The 22780-nt window shown below is 40.4% G+C and overlaps 3 protein-coding genes across 4 annotated transcripts in view; 2 read left to right on the plus strand and 1 right to left on the minus strand.

Moving 5' to 3' along the window:
- The first annotated feature begins 1426 nt into the window (after positions 1–1426).
- On the plus strand, positions 1427–5909 carry LOC139639192 (trypsin-like). The gene is made up of 5 exons (XM_071513276.1): positions 1427–1494; positions 2195–2357; positions 3211–3503; positions 3587–3726; positions 3845–5909. The coding sequence occupies exons 1-5, from the start codon at positions 1458–1460 to the stop codon at positions 3995–3997; spliced, it is 786 nt and encodes a 261-aa protein (XP_071369377.1). The 5' UTR covers positions 1427–1457; the 3' UTR covers positions 3998–5909.
- Positions 5876–20020, minus strand: naa35 (N-alpha-acetyltransferase 35, NatC auxiliary subunit). The gene is made up of 23 exons (XM_071513265.1): positions 19962–20020; positions 17760–17888; positions 17584–17617; positions 16564–16678; positions 15181–15255; positions 14332–14499; positions 13835–13901; positions 13566–13609; positions 13407–13457; positions 12350–12433; positions 12001–12115; positions 11303–11481; positions 10664–10723; positions 10288–10394; positions 10064–10130; positions 9573–9671; positions 8853–9031; positions 8542–8678; positions 8334–8401; positions 7556–7696; positions 7253–7375; positions 6506–6586; positions 5876–6014 (listed from the first exon to the last, which is right to left on the minus strand). Exons 2-23 carry the CDS (start codon positions 17878–17880, stop codon positions 5955–5957), a joined length of 2175 nt encoding a protein of 724 aa, XP_071369366.1. The 5' UTR covers positions 17881–17888; positions 19962–20020; the 3' UTR covers positions 5876–5954.
- Positions 20021–20351: 331 nt separating this feature from the next.
- agtpbp1 (ATP/GTP binding carboxypeptidase 1) overlaps positions 20352–22780 on the plus strand; it is a 35006-nt gene continuing 32577 nt past the window's right edge. For both annotated transcript variants that reach the window (XM_071513376.1, XM_071513382.1), the window contains exons 1-2: positions 20352–20449; positions 21678–21736. In XM_071513376.1, the coding sequence (XP_071369477.1) occupies positions 21705–21736 (32 nt within the window). In that variant the 5' untranslated portion in view covers positions 20352–20449; positions 21678–21704. The remainder of the gene's footprint in view (positions 20450–21677; positions 21737–22780) is intronic.

A 22780-nucleotide genomic window follows, 5' to 3' on the forward strand; every position in this document is an offset into this window, starting at 1 on the left:
CATAAAATATTGAATGAACTAGTTGGCCACAGTCACTTATACTAATACTGTTAATATTGCAATACTTAAAATTCCAATTCTGATTACGACAATGTTAAGATACTTTTTTATTCAATCTTTTATTTATTCAGGTGAAACCTACCATTGTACTGCTACACTATGTTGTATTGGCTGTTTTCTTTGTATTGTCTCTTGTTCAGAAAGCACCGTGGCCCCAATAAAAAGTATTTTCTTTCATTGTGGTGATGGAATGAAAATTAAGATTAATTAAATTCCATTTCATATGGTGACTCAAGTAATATATCTAGACTGAACAGCTATGTAGGCAAGATAACATCTTCCATTAAAATGCTCATTTGGGTATAAGCCTATGACCGTTGTCCCATTTTCAGTTGAGTTCTATATTATTTTTTTTATTATTATTTTATATTTTAACTTTTCAGGTCATCCAGATGAATAATAACATATTAAACAATTTGATGTCTAATGAATATTTTCAAAAATTTTAATTGAATTCTATCTTGTAAGGTATGGAAAATGTACTGTTTTGAATATACTGTAATGCACTATAATGTTTAATCAAGCAAAACGTACTGTGCAGAGAGGGTTATCTATACAAATTCTCTGAAACCAAATGAGATGAACCTATGCCATTATTCCTGTTTCAACATTTTGCAAATTATGACATAAGTATGAAGTAATTTTTTGTTCATGTCTATTAAGGATTTGTTGAAGGCTTCTTAAAGAAAGTTACTATAAAGTGTTTCCCATCTGGTTGGTTGCCAAATGAGTGGTGAATATTCAGTTGAGTTGCTGAAAGTGGATAATCTAACACATTTATTTTGTAAAGTATGGAGCTTGAGGAGATTAACAGCAAACATGGAAGTCAAAGCACTGTTCTAGTATGTGAAGTAAGGGTAAATAAAAAAAAATACTGCAGTAGAGTATTAAAAGACATTGATCTGATGAAGCCAAAAAGCAGATTTGCTGATAACACCCAGAGAACTTTTCCACTATTTCAAACAAAGTGCATATGTTTTTTTCCAGTTCAGAGGAAAGCATGACTCACCATAATCTGGTTGATTATAAATATATATATAAACTTGGTTTATTTGCCCTTTTCAAAGGGGCAGCATTGTTTTGTTTTTTTGCAGTTTTTCTTTTGTTTTTTGCTATGAAAAAGCTAAAGGTAGTTTTTTTCTACAGTGCTTTTCCACTGTCCCAACACTGTCTCTCCTTGTCACCCTAACAGTTCATTATACTGTGGTGAATGAGCATTGATAGCCATACTTGGCAGAATGGTGAAAGGTGGAGTGGTGAGTGCATTGATGGCCACGTATAACTTTGTGTCTGCCCATGGAGGCATCCAATAGAAATAACGTCCGAATCTGATAAGTTCAATATAAGTGTTGAAGCATCACCCAGTCCGTCACTTACACTGATCCAGAGGGACCGCGATGAAGCCGTGCCTTGTTCTGCTTTTGATGCTAGGTGGTGAGTTTTTCATCTTTCAACTACATTCAGATCTTCATTTTTCTAGAGGAGCTAAAGGGCATTCCACTCTGCTTTGGAGGAAGCCAACGTTATTTTTTCCACTCCATATGCTTTTCAAAACGTGTTCCAAGTGTCTGACAGATGCATTGGAATATTTAACAAGAAAAAATAGTGGCAGGGTTTCCTTGCATGTATAAAACAACAACACTATTAGAAGTAATTGTGTTCACATGACAAAAATGAACAGATAAACACGTTTCAATCTAGATGGGTCTGCTTCTTTTACACTGCCTGAAGAAGACCCATCTAGGTTGAAATGTGTTGTGTGTAAGAAGTTAGTACCTGAATGTTTTTGTTCTTGACTTTGGAAGATGTGGCACCTCTGTTCATTTTTGACATGTGGACACAATTACTTCTATTAAGCTATTTTTTTTTTTTTTTTTGCATGCAAGGCGGCCCTGCCTCTTTCCAAACTATATTTAACAAAACGCAAAAGCATGAATGGAAAAAAACAGTCTATGTCAGGGTCTTCCAAATGGTCCAAAACCCAGTAAATGTATCCTCATCTTCTGACCCAGGCTCAAACTAGAGCTTCCTATGTGTGAACCCAGGCACACCATGACGTGACCGGGGTTGAAGTAAATGAGAAACCCAGAAACCCAGGTGTATGCTGTGTCTCTGCTCCTCCTCCATCTATCAGGTGCAGCATCGGAGGGCGTTGAGAAGAGGATTGTTGGGAGTAAGCCCTGTGGAGAGGAGAGGCAGTACCATGTCCAGGTGGAATCGCTCCGAGGAGGAAGCGTCTGTGGAGGCTCTCTGCTCTACCCCCGCTGGGTCCTCACTGCTTCTCACTGCGCCGAACGGTAAGAAACATCCAGCGTGAGGGTGTGTGTGTGTGTGGAAACATGTGGGAGTGAGCGAGTGTGTGAGTCAGTTTTGTTGTGCTGCCAGCTGCCTGTGGGAGTCAAATGTATTCACTCGGGCATAGATGTCATGAAATATCGTGGAGAAATGTTTTCAGTAACTTTACATTCAGTGTTCATTAACTAATGTTACCTAATGCATTTACTAACATTAATTAAACATGAATAACAACATTAACAAAGATTAGTTAAACACACATGCGTATTAATTAATGGTATTATGTTTGTTAACTGTGTTTACTAACATCAATTAAGCATGAACAGTGACATTAAGAAAGATGAGTTCATATTAAATTCACAAACTGCAATAAGTAATGTTGTTGTTTGTTAATGCCAATGTATAGTCTAAATTGAAACCCTTCATTCATGTGCATTTAACATAAACTAATCGTTGTTAATGTTGTTAATCATGTTTAATTCATGTTAGTAAATGCATTAGCTAACATTAGTTATTGAACACTTAATGTAAAGTGTTACCAAGTAATCTTATATGCTGCCAAATCCTTTCCAATTTCTTGAGGTATATGGTAGGCTGAATAAAATACAGTTGACTATCTACTAGGAAAAAAAAAGAAAAAAGGTTGATCTTGTTAGATTAGCCTAGCTTGCAAAGAAAAAACAACATTAGATATCCACTGCCCTGAGAGACGGGCATTGAGGTAGGGTGCATCAGGTAGGAAAATAATGTAAACAACAATAAAGAAATAAATAAAAAAGACCAGATAAACTATTTTACTTATGCCATGGGTATGATGGATGTCTGTCTGAGTTCACCTTGCCTCCTCTTTTGCAGGATAGTGAAAGTGAAGCTTGGCCTAAACTACGATGTGCCGTGGTATAAAAAAGCAGCCGCCTTCATCAAGGGGAAGACAAAAAGAAACGAGCAAGACATCAACCTTGAACAACAGTTTACCTTCAAAGGTGATGACGAGAAGGCTCATGACATCATGCTCATAAAACTAAACGAAGATGTTTCTTCTAAACTCCCCATCATAAAGCTTCCTCCTGCCGACTCCTGCACCAAACTCAGTCAGGGGAACGAGGTTCGCATTGGCGGCTGGGGAGCCAAGAAGGCCGACATGACAAGTGAGGCACACCGAGATGCTAGATTCAATTTTGCCTGTCAGAAGTAGAAGGTATTTTTCTGACCTTTCTTTTAAAATCCTCAGATGAGAAAATCCCCCCAAAACTGATGTGTGCCAGCACAGCCATCGCTGCATGTGAAGAGGATGCTAAATCGGATGAGAAGTACCACAGTGATGAGACAAACAGCATGTGTGCCTGGAAGTCTGGTGTGAAGGCCTGCCATGTAAACCATCCGCTTTTTTTTTATTCTATCTTCATTTTTTGCTCATATACTGTAAGTTACTACTGTATGTGATACTGACCTACCGATGCAACTCTTTCTCTCTCCATCTCGCTTGCAGGGAGATGCAGGTTCAGCTGTGGAGGTCCACGGAGTCTTGTATGGTGTTATTGTCAGCAACCCTGTTGATGAGTGTGTAAACACAATTCAAATCCTAGATATTTGTCACTACAGAAAGTGGATTGATGAAACTATACGTAAGAATTCGAAGTAGTAGCTTTTATTAGTGCTTCGCAGATGGATTGTTGTGATCCATAGATGGATCTATGGATTGTGTGTTATAACAGTTCTCCACAATACCTTGGATTTGGATTTAACTCCATTTAAAAAGCAGTTTTACCTGAAAAACAACTTGATACTGAAAAAAGGCTTTTAAAACAATCATGTATCACGTAGCCCATCGTGTGTCTCTTCACCATTTTATTTTCTACCATTATTTGTCTTCTTTATCTTCATATTTAATTGATTATAGTTAAGGTGCAAAGTGCATGAGCAAATTAAGTGGAAACTGAAACTCTCTAGTAAGTAAATTGTAAAAGATAAAAAAAACAAAACTGTCTCATCCATCCAGTTTCTCAATTTTCAGTGGGCCAGATTAGCAAAACCTGATTGTCTGTGTGTTATATCTGTCAACCAAACATACAATTTGCAAAGAGAAAATTAAATCTGAACTGAATATTGTTGGTTATTTCTTCACAACAGGATCACTTTTGCAACAGCATTTTGTGGGACAGTACTGTGTAACGTCACCCTCCACACCACTGCAGTGGCAAAGCAGGGAGTTTATATCTCAGAAATATTTATATATACTTACTTCTTTCTTATATTAACTCAGCTGAAAATGAAGTGTGGTTAGCTGCAAGGCTATTAGGTCATGAGGTAGTTCAGTTTAACAGATGTCTGCAGGTCGAGGGCGTTTAAGGGTGATGGCTTGTTACCGCCATTTTTTCTCCACATGCATCGACCTAATTAGCCAGATTTTAATTTATGGTTGGGGAAACATTAGATACTAACACTGAACAAACTGCAAACCAGCTATAAAGACGAATATCCATTTTGCGTTTCTATGGCAAAACCAACTTTTCAACTAGAATTGGATACGTTTTGTTTTACTTTGGATTCTTTTCTGATTGACATTTATATTATTAGAAATTGTTTTATTGTCTTTTAAACCAATAATGGACAAATGTGTGAAATTCACGAATAAGTCTTTTCCAGTAAGGAATTGAGTGACATTAAAAAATAACAAAACAAAAAAAAAATACCACAGTAAAGACAAGTTTTATTCAGTTCCAGAGATGTGTGGGAGTTGTAGTTTTTCAGTCCTTTGGGTTTGCTGGTGTTAGCAGTCGATTGAAGATGCTCTGGGTTACAGATGATGAGTCTCTGGCCTGGGAAAGTATCTCTAGCACAGCTGTTGGATGCACCTTTATCTCTAAGATCTCAATGATTCATAGCCCTATTTTCATAGTGACAACCATATACTTGATACTTAGACAGCAAAATGTGTTTTCAATGGGTTTCATAGGCCTTTGGTTCATGCAACTTTACTCTTTAAGTTGTCAATAAAAATGACTTGCAAGATCTTCATGTGGTCCTTCTCCTTAGAACGCCCTGTCTAGGTTTCACAAGACAGACTGATGCCATCCAACAGTCACATGTGACTGGTGCTTTACAAGACACCACATTCCATTCAGATCGTAAGCATGTACATAAAAGGCTTGCTGCTATTTGTTTTCAATCCTTGACAAGTATACGGCTAGAGATTGTTTTAGATGCAGCCAACAACATTTTCCTCTGGCCAGTTCATTACAGTCCCTTCTTCACACGCAAGCACCTTAGCTTATCTCTCCGTCACACATACACACACATGCACTTAACGTACATACGCACACACACATACGCACATAACACTTTCACAGATGCAGAAGTGAATACTGTCACTCAGATTGGGTCCGGTTGATAGATCTCTGGTCTGGGCTCACATGTGTCACATCTCTCATTCAGGAGAAGAAAGGATTGAGTGTATCAAACACTCCTTGTAGGTGTATCACACACTTGTTCAGACAAGGACTGGATCAGGGCCATCGCACACTTGTTTTCCGGTGAGGGTGTGGTCTTTACAGGTGAAGCGTTGAGGTTGTCACAGCAGCCCGTGGTGCGGAGCAGAGTCAGATAATCTTGACCACTGGGAAGTATTTGTGAGCCGAGAAGTCAAACTCTGGGAGCACCTAGGGATGGACAGATTTGTAATGTTTTCATGATTATGCACAGCTGTTACAGAAGACACCTAAAATAAGCCTATCAAGTTGCCTGTCAATTATAGTTGTAGTTGATTTGTATTAGTTCTTATCAAGGCTTAAATTCAGTAAACTGACATGTATCTGCCACAAGTACTGATCACAGTGAGTTTTTGTAACTTTAGGCAGTAATATTAAGCCCACTGTTACACACATACATCACAGGATTATTATTTTTTATTGTTTTGAATAAAACATCCATTCCAGAATTAGAATCTGGTAACCCGTGTTGAACCACTGTCACCCCACTACTAAATGTGACTTTTACAACTTCTTTGAACTTCTTTGAAGTTGCTAATTGTTCACATTTATACTAAAAACAGGAGCATAACAGATTCATCAGCAAGTCTTACCATAATAAAAATAATAATACTATTAATAACAAAGGATAAGGGCTCTAAGGAAAGTGTGTATCGTGTTACCTTGGTCTCCTTCTTGTGCCCTCCAGCCAGTAGCTTCATCACTACGATGTTGGGCTTGGCCACCTTCAGGATACGGTTCACCTGTTACCAACCGATCATAATTGGTTATTAATCTTTCGTACTGTAGAGGACATAGAAGTGGGCAAGCACATTTCTCTTCAGTAGCATAAAAGTCAAACTAATTAACTTAGGTTGTTGCAATACAGCAGCACAATGTTGTGAACCTCTGCACAAACACACAGCTTTTCAATGTCCCTGTGCCAGTTTAATGTTACCCGCATTATCAATAAAATTCATTCTAAGACATCATTAAGACAGATCAGTGGTTCGCATGGACCAATTCTCCAGACTGGCCTTGGTCCCTTACATAACATAATCAGGTAGTTTTCCAACTCTTATCCTGGAGAGATTTTTTGCAACCGACTGGGCAGGCTATTATAACTAATAATTAAATACTAACTATATTTTAGGCTACTACTGAAGAATCTACAGTATTATTCTATCTATCGATCTACCTCTATTGCAAACGCATGAAGCTTTGGAAACTGTAAACTAGTGAATGTCTGGGCAACATTGGTGTGATCTCATAAGAGTAAATCAAACTATATTTGACAAGGAGGTTGACAATTAAACTAAAGAAGTAGTGAAGAATTTGGGGACTCAGTTCCTGAGCAATGAAATATCACAATATGAACACCAAACTGTGTAAGAACGGGGATTTCTTTCAAACTAGTCATATTTGCTGACCTCAGGGTCTGGGCTGGGCACGTTTTCTAGGATGAGCTTGGCCTGCTGGAAGTGTTTGCTGGCCGCCAGGTAGAGGTCAGCGGAGCCCGGCGGAGGATTGTACTTCTTCAGATCGGACATCTCCTGGAGGAGGCAAGAAGAGGGGGAGGAGAGGAGAGAGATGCAGGGAGGGAAAGAGGAGGGAAAGAAGTAGAGTGGGGAGGGGAAGGGAAAAAGAGTGAGAGAAAAGCGTCTGACTGGATATACTCTAGTGTACTTCTACACACATGCGTGCACAGACGAACACTGATAAACGCACACTACCTTGAACTGAATGTAGTGCACAGGTGGAGGGGTGACCACACTGTTGAAGGGGGCGAAGCGATGCTCGTAGCGAACCTGCTCGCTGTCCAGCTCAAACTGAGGCTTACGCACCTTCCCATCCATATCCAACGCTACCATGGTCTGCGGAGAGAGAGACAGAGAAATAGAAAAAGAGACAGGGAGAGAGAGACAGACAGAGAGAGAGAGAGAGAGAGACAGGGAAAGACGGGATGAATTACAGGTAGGCGTAAGAGAAGAGTGGTCAACGTGTCTATTAGAGATGGGACAATAACCGGTATTACTATATATCGCGGTATAAAAACAATAACGATTATGACACCGCCTCTAATTTTAATTATCGTGACCACCGCAATAATAGCAACTTGTTTTCCACAAACGTTGGAGCCCTCTAAAAATACTTTTATTTTAGATGCTGTTATTTGGATTTTTATGTGTTGTTTAAAAACATCTGTAGTTTTTATAAGCCAAACCAGCATTTTAAAAAAAGTTAAATATTTTACATAATGTTTTTTTGTTTACATATGTATGTTGTACAGACTTAAAACATGTTTAAAAAAGAGGAATGTCTTGTGATTGATGATAAATTAGTTTTTAAGTAACTAAAGCCTAGTACAGTATGTTTTTAAGGTTTTCATTGTATAAATAATTATAGGGATAATATTGTATATTGCGATAATTTTCACCAAGATAACTGTATGACTGGCACAGGCCTAGTGTCTATATGCCCTGTGTGTGTATTTATATCTTTATGTCCTACCTTGTACATGCCAGCACACATGTTCTGGTAGGCTTGGCTCATGGTGATCTCCTTGCTGAGCGGGCGAACTGCCGAAGAAACCCAAACACAACATCAATATCCGCTGTTAGCCGGCATAGAGCCTCCCTGTGGACTCGGGTTAATACAGTGTGGTCATGTCATGCACAGAGAGTCTGCCTCAGCCAAGGAGGCTCCCAGCAGAACGTACCTTTTTTCTTCTTCTTGGTTTTCTTGCTGCTGCGTCCTTTCTGCTGCTCCTCCAGGATCCTCTCCTCTGCCATCTGAGAGGAGTCTGCTCTGCTCAGAGTGGACATCAGCCAGGCATACAGGAACTCTGACAGGTACCTACACACAAACACACATGCACAAAAATCAAACATGCTGAGTAGGTATTGTATAACGACATGTAGTCTTCCATCCTCAAAAGTAGAAGCAGTCTACTTCAGTTCCACTCAGGAGGTACTAGACCGTAATTCCGAGTATGTGCCAACCCGTGAGAGCCAGAGTGTGCGCTCTTACCAGTAGATGTAGTAGTACTCATGCATGCTGTACAGCTCCAGTTCAAAGCCACTCAGCAGGTACTGGATCATGATCCTCAGGTTGTGGTAGAGGATCCAGGTGCCCAGACAGGCCAGATGCTGTCTCTGAGGCTCCAGCTTCATCAGCAAGCTGTGCAGCGCCGCATCCACCTTCTCTGCCTGCAGGACCAAACACACAGAGACAGTACGCAGTTTGTTTATTGATTAGTCGAAAAACAATATGAGGTTTGTGTGTCTTGTTCTATAGTTTGTCCTAAACAAACTAGTGCTTATATGACCTAAAAACCATATATTCCACGCTGCTGAAAATATGTAATCTGATTCTAAACTGACCCAATTTTTCTCTCCGCTTCATCAGAAGCATTTACAAAGTCTCATCCACTGTGAACGCCTACAGAATGGATAAGAGTAAACCCATAATAAGGAGATAAGGTGTCATGGGTTAATGGAAATATAGGGGAGCATAACTTAAATGTTCCCATCTGAATCTCTATATTACTTTACCTTTAACACAAGTGCATGTCTAGCTTCTCACACTAAGCCAAGTGCAAGTTTGTGCACACATGCACATGTACACTGAACACCTAATTTCACAGGATCCTCAATCATAAATTCTAACAGATTTTTACTGGAACAAGAGAAGAAAGAAAGAAAGAGAGATGGACAAGAGGTGGCAGCAGAGGAAAATGCTGAGGCGCACCTCATCCTGCAGCGTGGCAAACTCTTCAAGAATGTGTCCCAGCTTGTCTCTCTGCCGAGCTCGGTTGTGTCCGTGGATCTGTATCAGACTGCAGAATGGCTGTGGGGAGAAATAACAGACACACACACACACACACACACAGTCAGAAGAGATTGGGAAAGTGTCATCACTTGTCCCATTCATGTCAAAGCTATCAACACTATCAAACGCTGATAGCTCTGCTTACAGTGTCAATGGCATGCCCAACATTGGAAAACTGCAGAATCCTAAAATGACAATCCTTTGATTTCACTTGATGCCACAGCTCCCATCAGCATCTGTTTTATATCTCTCCTCATAAGCATTCAGTGTAATTCAACTGGGGAAGCAGACTGACGCCGAAGTGAAAGCAGCCCATAAATCGCACTGAGCATCTGTGAGTATTGGGATGAACCAGACCGTACAGATGATAAATCTGTAACCTGTAAACTGCAATTAGTTAGGTAACATACCCTGGAGCAGTGTGTGACAAAGGAGTCAATGTAGTCCTTGGCCTGGTGGTTGTTGAAGAGACAGCACCTGGAGAAGACACACACACACACACACAGAATAACTAATCAAGAAAGCCTGCAGATCGCTCTCTTACACACAGCTATAAACAATGCAATGAAACAACACTTACTTTAATAGTCCTAAATGATTCACATGGCAAGGGTTCAACATATGGCAGACTTACTTGGTGGAGAGGACAGGCGGACTGACGAAGTATCTGAGAGCATCTTTGATCATGTCCTGCATCAGGTGGGTCCCAAACACTTTCTTATTATCGATCAGGAACGTTGTCTGGAGTTAAAGCGAGAATTAATTTAGTTTTCACCCTGGGTTTTGAATGAATATCCTGTTGTGTGGCATCATCTGAAAGTCATTTTTATAAATTGTTACAATAGTTTTATAAATTGTTACATACAGTATGTACCAACTACAAAAACCGTAAGCAAGGGGTTCACACTCTAGATGAAAGAGGAGCAATCCGTAGAGCTAGACCAATCAGAGGAAGGAATAAAACGGTGACTTATCAGACGCACCAATCAGAACAGTGATTTTTAGCTCACCTGTAGTAGAGACCTGGAGAGCACACAGGGAGACTGCTCACTGAACTCACAGAAGAAGTCCTGGAAAAGCCACAAACACAATATTCACATCAACACAGTCGCATCAGTGTCAATGACTCTATCATTTATTATTTTGTTACCTATTTTGTTTTTTGAAAGTATGTGTCCAAGAGTGGTAAAACACTCAAAAGACTTTGTTAAGATTCAGTTCCAATTAAGCCATCCGACAAAACTATACTGTTCAGCACTGGCTATTCTTGGCAACTGTACAGTTGCTTCTGTCTTCTTCTATTTGCAAAGACAATTCTGAAAAGAAAGCCTCTTTAGTGTTCACAGCCAGGAATAATGAGTGAGTGTTAATGTCTGTCTGATTATATAAGTGATGCGGAGATAAAGAATTAATTCTGAAATCTGAACATCATGAGCAAGAGCAGCGGATTTAAAATTAGAGGTTCTGGTTTAGGATTAGGATTAGATTAGGGAAAAAATTAACATGAATTCCTTGTACAGGGGGCAAGAAAACAGACTTTCTCCTTTTGGGGATCAATAGAATATCAAAACCAAGAGGGTTTAAATTAGGGATTAGGGAATTAATGTGTTCATGTGTCCGAGTGTGTGTTTACGGGTGTCTGTGTTTACCAGAATGCCGTGCAGGTTGGTGGTGTTGATCACGTCACAGACGGTCTTGATGCGTTCTATGAGCTTGCTGAAATAAGCCACCATGTCCTCCCTCTTGATGATCTTGGCGTAGCGAGGAAAGGTGGGGGGCAGCAGTCTCTGGTTGACCAGCGGCTCGAAGCCCATCATGATGGGATGGTCTGCAGCACCCAGAGGTAACACACAGGTTAGGACTGGTCCACAGTACACAGTTAGGAACAAATTTAGCTTCAGTGGAATCGTCTCTCGCAAATTTGTACAATAGAGTGAGATAGAAAAAACTCAGGATTTGTGAGAATTTGTGATTTGTGAATAAAAGCATATCAGTGTGTGTGCGCATTTCCTTCTTTACTGGTATCATTCTGTAGCTGCTTGAGTTGACATGCCGACCACTTTATTGGAGGGCTGGAGGGTAAGAGTGTGTATACTACATGAGAACTTGCATGTGTGTGTGACAGCTCCTTTGGTTGTGTTGTTGTGACTGGTTTCCAAGATGAACTGTAAGCATGTGTGGTATGTGTGTATGTGTATGTGTATGTGTGTGTGTGTGTTTATAGCTGGTCCTTTAGTGCTGTCGTTTTATGAATTCATGCCAAGCCAAGCTGAGTGCTTGGCTTGACTTAACTGGATGGCTGAAAGACAAATGTGTGTGTGTGTGTGTGTGTGTGTGTGTGTGTTACCTCCTTTAGTGGTGTCATTTTGTGACTGGATGCCGTGTTGAATACTGGAATGGATGGCTGATAAGAGGTCAGCTGCCTGAGCCATGAGTTTCTGGGCTTCACCCACTGAGCTGGTCTGATTGGGATACAACCATAAAAACAAACACAAACACAAACACAAACACAAACACACACACACACACACACACACACACACACACACACACACACACACACACACACACACAAAAACACAAAATACAAGTGTCCATAAGTACATGTGATTCTGTTATTTAACACTCTTCACTGGTGAGTATAAAGAACATTTCTTTGTCAATGTCTATGAAGTGTGTGTTTGTAGGTATATTACCTCTTTCTTAGTAAAGGCGATCAGTGCAGTCAATAGAAGGCGTGTGAACTTGATTCTATTGAAAAGTGCCAAACACTGCTGATGCTGGGAAAATAAAGCATGTGGAGAGGTTAAACAAGCACACACACACATACACACACGCACGCAATACAATAAATATAGAATTTTCCTGGCCAGCTTTTGAAGCTCCATAAGATGCACCAAATTAGAAATGTGTATTTTGTTTTTGTTTAGACCACCCTGAAAGAGTCCGTTTTTGGATTTTTTTTTTCCATTATTATTATTATTGTAGTGAAACAGCTGGAAATTCCAGAGCTGGATCTCTAAAGGCCGTCTCAGTCCCACAGTCTGATAGCTAGGAGAGGGGAGGGGTATAGATTAAGACAGACAGAGACTGATTAAGACAGACAGAGACTGAGAGGGGAGACTTGGGATTTATTTCAATACTGACAGGAAAAAATGGGGCAGTAGGCTGAATTGGTAACCACCAAGGACAGTTCCAGCCAGGCAATCTGATTGGCCAACAATGCTGCATGGTGATATGGACCACACCTGTCTATGTTTTACGGATTGTGGTAGCCAGAGACCTTGTCAATCATTTTTCTTTGACCTGATCCTTATTATGTAGTCCTGTGTATCCTGTGTTGAAGAGAACTTGCAACCATGTCAGAACAAACACCTTTTACATGGCTGCATCATCATCATACTTATAATCACTCTAAATAACACACTCCTGTATTATCTGTATATTACTGACTGAGTCTCGATATGAAAATAGAAGAATGTTTTTGATGATGATTAGTTAAACTGGCAGATCTCTAGTAGTTACCAGCTATTTCTGGAAGTCACAAAACAGACTGTCTGACATAGTACATCCCCATAGTAGTTCCTCTACAACTGAATAAAGCCAGAGAGAATGTAATTTATTGTATATTAGTCTCAATAGAGAGTTGTGATTTCAGATGGTCTAAATGCTGCCCAGAAGCATTTCCATACAACAAATGAAAAACACATCTGCAGCAAAAACTGCAAGACATGGATGAATGAACTGACTTACCTCCAGCTCGACCTCTGGGTCTCGCTGCTCACCCTGTCGGCTGCGTGTGCTCTGAGGGAGAAACAACAAAACAAAGTAATAATCAGGAGCAGCATTTGCATCAGCATTATTTCAGTGAAATGGCAAAGCCTGAGACTTAAACCGGTCAAGAGCAGTTACCTTAACTCTCCTCTGTAACTCATCCTCCACGTCTTTCAGCATACCTGGTGGGGCGAACGCACACATCAACAAACATGGACCACAAATACCAAAAGGAAAGAAAATGTCAAGGAAAGAAACAAAGAAAATATCAATGTAGGAAAGAAAATGTAAATTATATTCCCTCTTCCTTAACCAACAGCTCAAATCTGTAATGACTTAAGCTTTCCACAGTGACAGTATACATAAAGTTGCAGCGTCACTGGACTATTATGGTATAGCACTTTTACCTGTCACCCGCAGGTCTGTAACATTGTTGGCCATCTTGAAGCCATAGGTCATGGCCTGGAAATCCTCCTATAAAACAATATAAAGCAGATGATGACTCAGACATATAAACAGAACATTGAATCATCAACAGCCACTTACAATTTCAACTCTCTTCAAAGAAATGTTTGCATAAATGGAAATCTGCAGAGGATAATTTGCATGTCTCAGAAAATGAAGGTAGTGCAAAATGCCTAACCGAAGACACAGAAAAACACTAGTGATACAAGGGATATAAAAACCTAGCTAATTAACTAAAATCCAGACATAAAGAGTTACATGAAAAATAAAGTCTCTCCTCTATAGAAATGCTTAATTGTGGGCGTGTAACTTCTTTTTCTTCTTTCTTTTTCAAAACTGCTCAACTTATGATGTCCAGATTTCAGTGGTCCTCACAAGTGCAGTAGTACAGATACACACACACACACACACACACTGACACACTGTAAAAGCTGCTTACCTCCTCAAACACAGCGGCCTTGTTGACTTTCTCCCGGGCGATGTCACACACCTTGAGGATGCCCAGGGCGAAGGCTTTGAGGGCCGGGTCCTCGATCAGGTCGGGGTTGTGGACGTACAGACAGGTGAAGACCGTCTGGGCCAGGGAGTGGCCCTCCAGCCATGTGATCTGAACACACACACACACATACACACACATGAATGCCAGGGTTCCCGCACTGGCCCTGATGTAAATTCCTTTCCATGACTATGTCAAAGTGCCTCCATGTCCTAAAATGTTTTATTACTTCCTGGTTTGTTGTTGCTTTTCAGCTGAGAAAAGCTCTAAAGAGGGAAACAGCCTGGTTTCCACTACAGTTGGGCTTGCTATGGAGAGGAGAGGTGGCCATATAATGTGTACAAACAGCTAAAAAACATCATCTAATGCAATGAATGTGTGAAAAAGCTGTAAAATGCATTTTCGTATATACTCCTTTAAGGTCCTCCTTTAAGATTCCCTGATGGTCCATGACTTCCCAAGAGAATTCCCTGACTTTCCCCGTCTGAAATACGCTTCTCTGAATTCCATGATATTCCAGAAATTCTTTGACCAGTGGGAACCGCTGTCCTTGAGTGAGTCACTAACTCCCTGTTCCCCTGTAGCTGACCCTGAGCCAAGTGAAAGGGGAATTTCCCTCAGGGTATCAGTAAAATATCCAATTTTTATTACTATGAAAAAATTTGCTTGTCACGTACAGAGAGCAAACTTCAGGGCCCATACTGCCTACGTATAGAGATGCACTTTGATGGATTCCTAACTTTAACCTGTTGATATATAGGTTGGATAGCTGGTCAAGCAAGTGAAACGTACCAAACAGCAGAAACACGTGTCGATGATCCCGATCAATTCAGGAAGACTCAGGTCCTTCACCTTGATGGCACCGTCCTAGAAGGGAGAGAAAGGTGGATATGAACGGCAGAGAACCAGGTGGAGGATGACAAGGTTAGGCCAAGTTTTCAATTCAATTCAATTCAAACTTTATTTCAGACTCACAAAGGGTCTATAGCATATAAAAGAAAGAAAACAAGACATACAAAATAAAACCACAACAATACAGCATTCAATTTAAAAACAGTTCATATGTACAGTTCATCTCGCCAGTGTTTTCTGAGCCTGGATGTGTACCGAGAGCAGCTCTTCCTAGGGCTGGTTAGAGCCTCTATGATGCTGTTCTCTGACTCATCCAAGCGACACATAAAATTGTACATTAGATGTCTTAAGAGTGCCTCACATGTAGGGACACCAGAGAACACAAACAGTTGACTGGCACTATGCCATCTGGGAACCTGAAGCAGCAACCTCATGGCATCATTGTAAGCCACTATGAGCCTCCGCATACTACATTTCCTGTAGCAGCACCAAAGATGAGCTGTATACAGAGGTGTGCAGAAAGCTCTAAATAATGAGCATTTTACAGAACACATACTAAACTTACGAAGCAACATATTGGCCTGAGCATATATTTTACAACACTGTCTGTAAATATCTCTGTCATCATTCAAATCATCAGTTAGAAAATGGCCAAGGTATTTTATTTCCTTGCATATCATGAGAGGAACACCGCACAAGTGAAAGACAGGAAAAACTAATTTCCTATCCTCTCTACTTCTGACTATCTAGTTTGATAATATAAACAATCAATTCACAGATATGGAATCATCTACTCTGAACGTTAGTTCAATTTACATGCATTGTGCTTTCTTTTATTATTTAGATTTTAAAAAATCGTTTGGCTGGTTGAGGCCATGTATTTTCCAAGCACAGGTGTTGTGAACATCCGATTTCCACATTCTTGTCAAGGAAACTTGATTACTGTGACATTATCATTTATTTATTTAGTTTATTTGATTGGGACAATGCAAGTGCCACTTCAACTGGTTACAAACAAGTTGATGCAACTGATGTTCTGCATATAGAGATTATAGCTATTGCTAGTTTCCAACTCTTGTCCCTCATGCCATCTTGATTTTATTTAACATTGGAAGAGAAGAGGAAGTTGGAAGTATCGTTTTAAAATTGCTCAAGTCCTTCTGGAAAGCATTCTTTACCAAAACACAGCAAAAAGCTGAATTTGGCAATACTGGCTTTCACAACTGGTATTTACAGTATATGCCAAGTTTTATGACCCCGCCCAGGAAAACCGTTAAAATCCCATTTTCACTGTACAGCAGTGAGTGGTCAACAGTACAGTACCTTGACAGCTTGTTCAAAGTTGAGCACTTTCCTGTTGACCTGGTTCCCAATCATTCCAGCATCCATCTTAGGATCCATCATCTCAATGGCTGACATGGCCTCAAACAGGCCAAACCTGCCACCATAATAGAAAAGTTAGAGAGTGTGTGTGTGTGTGTGTGTGTGTGTGGGTGAGTGTGAGTTTACAAGGGTTTGATGAATATGCTTTTTTTTTTAAGGCCGATACCAATATTGATATTTTTGGACTGAACCTGCCAATAGCTGACATTTTTTGCAGATATCACTTTAAATTTGACATGTTCATGGTAAAAAATGACAAGGATTCAGTGTTTCACCCCAAATGTAATTCTTGTCAAGGTGGAAAAGCTTCTGAAACCATGGGACATTAAAACGCTCTATTCAAACCCATACTAATGTGGTCAGGAAGGAACATCCATCATACTGGCGGTTGACAACAGTGACTGATATCCTATATTTCATTACATGCCAATAACTGCCCGGTATTTTGGTAAACTGATATTATGCAAGTTTGCACGTTGGTGTCTCAAAATGGCAGCGAGAGGTAGCTATTTAACATAATTGAACTACAATATGAAAAATCATGTAAAGTAATGTCAGTAAACTGCATACAGCATGCTCATGTTTACCAACCCACCCACTCTGGACAGAGCGCTGGCTAGCTGCCATTTAGGAGACAGTTTGAATTTCACTCTCAAGTTTTGATTTGTCACTTCCAGTGGCCAGAGAAGTGTACATCCCCAACACCAGAATTTCATTTGGGCAAATAGGGCAAATCTATAGCCCCACTTTGTGATTTAGGCTGATAAGACAAGTGCATTTTGCATTAAAATGTTGCCTTGTAAAACCTGTTTGGTAAGCTTTGGCTCCTTCACCAAGCGGGTGAAGCAGGGCCAGTATGTCTGCAGTCAAAGGCAAACTCATTGGAATTCCATTAAAATCTCTCCAAATAGCATGTCTCAATCAAGAGTGAGTGTGCAAGAAATATTTTGTCATACTCACAGTTTGTCATGAAGCAACTCCCCAAGGTTCAATTCTGCACAGAGGAACACAGAGGGAACAAGTCAGTCCTTTCATAATTGCACAATCTCTCCCACAAACACTCTCTCTATCCCTCTCCCTCTCTCTCTCTCTCTCTCTCTCTCACACACACAAGATCACTAACACAGAGTCTGTACCTTTGCATGCCCCCTTGAAGTCATGTGTAATATCAACCCAGTTGGCATTGTTCTTCATCTTTTCTGGGATGCCCAGTCCCCAGCCAGCATCATCGTCTTCAACGGCTGACTTCATCACCATGGTGACCGCTAAAGACAAACGCAAACAGAAACAGAGCAAAGTTTTCCAGATATTCTCCTCTCCAGCTTGGGACCCAAACTGAATAAATTTTGCCTCCGTATGGGACTTGGGCTGACTGAAAAAGACATCATGTCATGAGCGGATCCACCAGACAGAAGGCAGCAACCCACTTTGCATCTTCACCCTCACTAAATTTGGTTCTGAGTCTGGGCCTTGGTTCCCAAAAGTATCATAATACACTATAATCATATAGTATATAATCATATAATCATGTCCATTGGCTTTCCATGGGGCAAAAGAAACTTTGCACTAAGATACAATTGGGAAACACAGCTATATAGTTTACACGTCACTTTCTACTTGGTACTGGCATAAAAATAGGCAATAAACAGAAATAGACACATTCAACTGCTCCATATTTCTAGCCCAAGGACTCTCTGTGAAGTGTGACCTAATGAAGAGCCTCTAGTCTCATAACATTTCCAGTGTTAAAAGTGTTGAGCAGTTGGCTGTGCAGGCTTTAGCCTATAAATGTATAAATCCAGGACAGAAAAATACAGTAGCCCTCAAACAATCATTTACTACAGACCTTCACCTTCTGTCTGGACATTCCAAAGGTTAGTTGGCAAACATCCTCCTGCCTGATCAAACTCTGAACATACAGTGTGAATGGCACAGTCAAAACAGAGCTTGAGTTGAGGCTATATCTCTATATGTCAACCACTGAGCAGCCATGGATGTTGTAATAGTCAGAAATAGGACAGAGTAGTTCAGCTACATCAACCCTTTCTCCCAGTCATCGATATCGCTCTGTATGAAAACGTGTACACTTCCCTGCATTATTATCTCTTCAATGGCACTCAATACTTTTCATCTCAAAGCAAATCAGAAATATGAATTACCAAATCTGTCATACAAACTGTTTTGCATATTTTCTTTTTCTAAGAGTTGAATGAACTCAGTTAGCATGTTTTCAAATGTGTATTTATTTCTCCTATATGTTGCTGTACGCTCTCTCTTTAACTCCAATCACAATAAAGGCAGTGTTACCTCTCCAAAAGCTAGGCATGCCCTGGTGCAGGTTGGTATACTCATTCATGAATGTTTATATACTTCCTCATCAGCTGAAGAAGCAGTTCAGCATGAGGTCAAGTAGGACAACAGTGAAGGATTACCATCATGCTCTGTGAAGCGGCTTGGCTTCAGTTAGAGCCTAAAAAGGTGTAAATTGTAGGCCTGAGTGCACTGGAAACTCTCTGTGATGAGACAGGCCCTTGTGAATCGGGGGCCCGTCACTACTTTGAAGGCTAAGTGGGTAGTCTGGAAAAAATCAGATCCCGATCTTTCCTGGCTGGATTTACAGCCCTGTTCAACTGCGCTTGGAGGCATATTTACAGAGAATATTGATACACCATCTATCTATCTATCTATCCATCTATCTATCTATCTATCTATCATTGCAGACTGAGCTGAGAGGCAGCAGGCATAGTGCTTCCATTGTCAGAAGCAGCGTTTTTTTGATCATTATGAATCTACTCGTATCAATCAGCAAAGTCTTATGTAGGCTATTGACAGTCATAATTATGTAAATTAGGGAACATATTGCTACATTTCCTTCAGAGAGTCATCTTGTTGAGAGAGACAGTACTTTTTCCTCAGAACATACTAACAGCAGTAACAATAGTTAACATGGGCTATACTTTTCCATTTACATTTGAGCCATTTTATATAGGCTATTATGAAGAGCACCTTAATGAGGCATAAAATGCAAGGTTTTATGGTTTTATGTCAGACTAGAAGGAGTTACACAAAGATGCAAGGTGAATGCAACTCAGACCACTCATGCACAATATATTGTCAAACAAACAGAACATTAATGTTAACGCTATAACTCTAGCTCGTAAAAAAAAGTCAAAATATATCGTATGCTAACAAGCTAACTACTATTGACCACATTGTGAACAAAGCCTGAACATCATCCATTTAACAGATCGCTCAATACCAGATGTTAATGAAACATCTAAAATACGAATGTTGTTATCAGTGTGTCATATTTTCGTTGTGTGAAAATGAGAACGTACCTTGTTATTTTTTATTAACCATGTAGCTAATAAAGATCTCCTCGAAGGCTGGAGAGACGGCGGCGCACAAATGCAACGTCATAGGTCTATGTCAACCTGGGACATGTAGTCCTTCATCAAAACAATAAAAGACATTGAGAAAACCCTATCGCTGTTTTGGAGCTTTCAGATTAACATCTGGCCAACATAGATATAAAACTCGATACATTTTATATTTTGGTGAAGGTTATAAAGGTGCGTTTTGGTCCCGCAAGGGCTTTCAATCAAACGTCATTTCTGCGCGACCAGTTCCCCCAAAACTACAAGCGTATTCTCGCGTTGTTTTCCCGTCTCCACTGACAGCTCCCTCTGACAGCTCCAAAACCGAGCAGGGTTAGGGGCTTGTATCATCATAACATCAGGGCGTTTCAGGCAACGCTCAACATAGCGGTACCTTTTGTCAGGGAATTGGTTCGCCCTAAATGGGACAACAATTCCTTTTCATGCAGGTTCGTAAATCCTCGTTGTTTTAAGTATTTTACGGGCCTATCACTTTAGCTAACGTTACCTGGCTGTTCTTTATCCAGCATTAGCCTTTATGTTAGCATTCTTCCGTTAGCTAGCTAGCTGGCGCAGGCAAACGGCCGTTACTGAGTGACCAGTTCAGCAGGTGCAGCGGATACGAGCCTCTGCTACCTTAGCAAGTCGTCTCGTAAAACAGGCATGCCTAACTGGTTACCTTGCTAATAATAGCTTAGTGTTTGTGACTAACCCAGATGTCCAGGCGGTCAGGTGTTGTGACAAGATTATATATTTGCCAGTTAGTAGTTAGATAAGGCCCCTTCTCTGCAGAACTTGACACCTAAAGTTAATTAGTAGCTTTCTAATGCAGCATCCACTTGGCCAGTTGCAGTGGCTGTCTGCTGTAGTTAATCATTAATCCACTATCATGTTTTTACTGGTTGTGCAGGGGGGCAGCCTCATGCTTGCATGCGGGGTTTTGGGCTGCACAGCCAGGCTGTGATCTTTATCTTGTTTTTGCGCTAGCTAAGGTTAGCTAATGTTACAGCAGTGCTGTTCATGACTCATCTCATAAATGCCCCTGTGTCACTGTCTGGTCTAAAACTATTGGGAGATGTGTGATCATGCAGTACACTAGACTGTTTCTGTAGTATTTGCTGGGGTTTTTTTTTGTTTTTTTTTGCTTTATAATGAATGTAGATATAGTTTGCTAGATTTCTTGCTACATTTTAGCTTGATATAATGAAGCTGGGAGTTATTGTAGCGTTTCCTGTGTTGCATATTTTGGTCTTATGTTATTAAAGCTAAGAACTCATTCATAGCTTAGTTTAGATGTCTGCTTTTACCACACACACACACACACACACACAGAGCTCTGGTATTTATTTACCTAAGTGCTTATAAACTTGTAATGCTTTTCCTGTTATTGCCCCTAGTGTTTTAATTACTTGTCTAGAGCTATTTTGTTTCTAGACATCTGAGATCTGCAATGTGCACCACAGCCCCTTTGTTTTGTTTAAACCGGTCAAGGGAGGTGTTGGAATCTGATGGCAGCTCTGTCCTGTTACACTGGATATGAGCCATTTTAGGATTTTTGGTCTGTTTGGTTTTGACATTGTTGCAGAGCTGATGGCAGCATGAGACTACAGCAGAGTACTAACCTGCTCAGAGAACTGAGCAGATTAGTACTCTGTTAATTTATCTTTTCTCTTGCAGATGACCTGAAATGTTGATGCTGTGAAAATGAATAAGCCCAAAATGACTACTGAGAAAGGGTGAGTAGCTTTGCTATTCAGAGATGGTAACAGACTAATGTGCTTGCGTACACACACGTGCACGTGCATACACACAGGCTGTGATTTGTGTGCATGTGTATCTGTGAAAGCTCCTCTGTCACAACCATCTGTTCAGGTATTCTCTGTCTCGCTCACTGGGTGCTTGCCGTTACCCTGCCTGATTCTACTCTTGTGCTACTTTACACTGGTGTTTGTCTCACTTCTTGTCACTGAGAGAGAGAGAGACAGAGAGAGAGACAGAGTGAAACACTACTGATAAGGGTCAGTCTGGGCCAGTATGATGTCATATACAGACTCTGGCTAGGTGAAACGTCTCTTACCATTCAGTTGCACAGATAATCACTGATTTGTTTTCCATATGCAGCATATTAATCTGTTATAAAGCCTGATTTCCTCTTAATCCAGATGAACTGACGTCACAACGTGCTTCTCTCCTTATCAGGACCAGAGTAACCCAAGTAGCCTCATTCAGATTGAACTTGAACTTAAAAGTGATTCGAAATTTTTTGCTCAGAACACAGGAGTCTCACTACTTTCCAGTTGGGAGATGACATAGGTGACCTTGCTTGAACCAGCCATATTTATTTGTTATGATGACTAAAAATAACAGCACTTATCATAAGGCATAATATCTCAGAATGCAATGGCAATAGGCCTGGAAAAACCTTTAACCATATTTGTCCATACCAAGAGTATTACAGTGTGTAACAATACAATGTATTTATTTAGGCTGCATTCCCCTCTCACTATGTCTCTCTCCGTGCACATTTATGTCTCTGCTTTTCATCATTCTTTCCATTTCTTTCTTTTTCTGACTCTCTTTCCATCTCTCTCTCTCTCTCTCTCTCTCTCTCTCTCTCTCTCTCTCTCTCTCTCTCTCTCTCTCAGTCTGTCTGTCTGTCTCTCAGTCTCTGTCTTTATAAGGACATATTTTGAGAAACTCAGCTCCACTGGGTAGAATTTTAGAGTTTTGATTTGACTCTCCCATGGTGGTTGTTGCTATGCCAACAGCTGACCTTTCAC

The sequence above is a fragment of the Centroberyx affinis genome, unplaced genomic scaffold (genome assembly GCF_046629955.1).
Source record: "Centroberyx affinis isolate AG114_WGS23_722 - 3 ecotype Tasmania unplaced genomic scaffold, CSIRO-AGI_Caff_v1 ptg000281l_1, whole genome shotgun sequence".
Lineage (NCBI taxonomy): Eukaryota > Metazoa > Chordata > Actinopteri > Beryciformes > Berycidae > Centroberyx > Centroberyx affinis.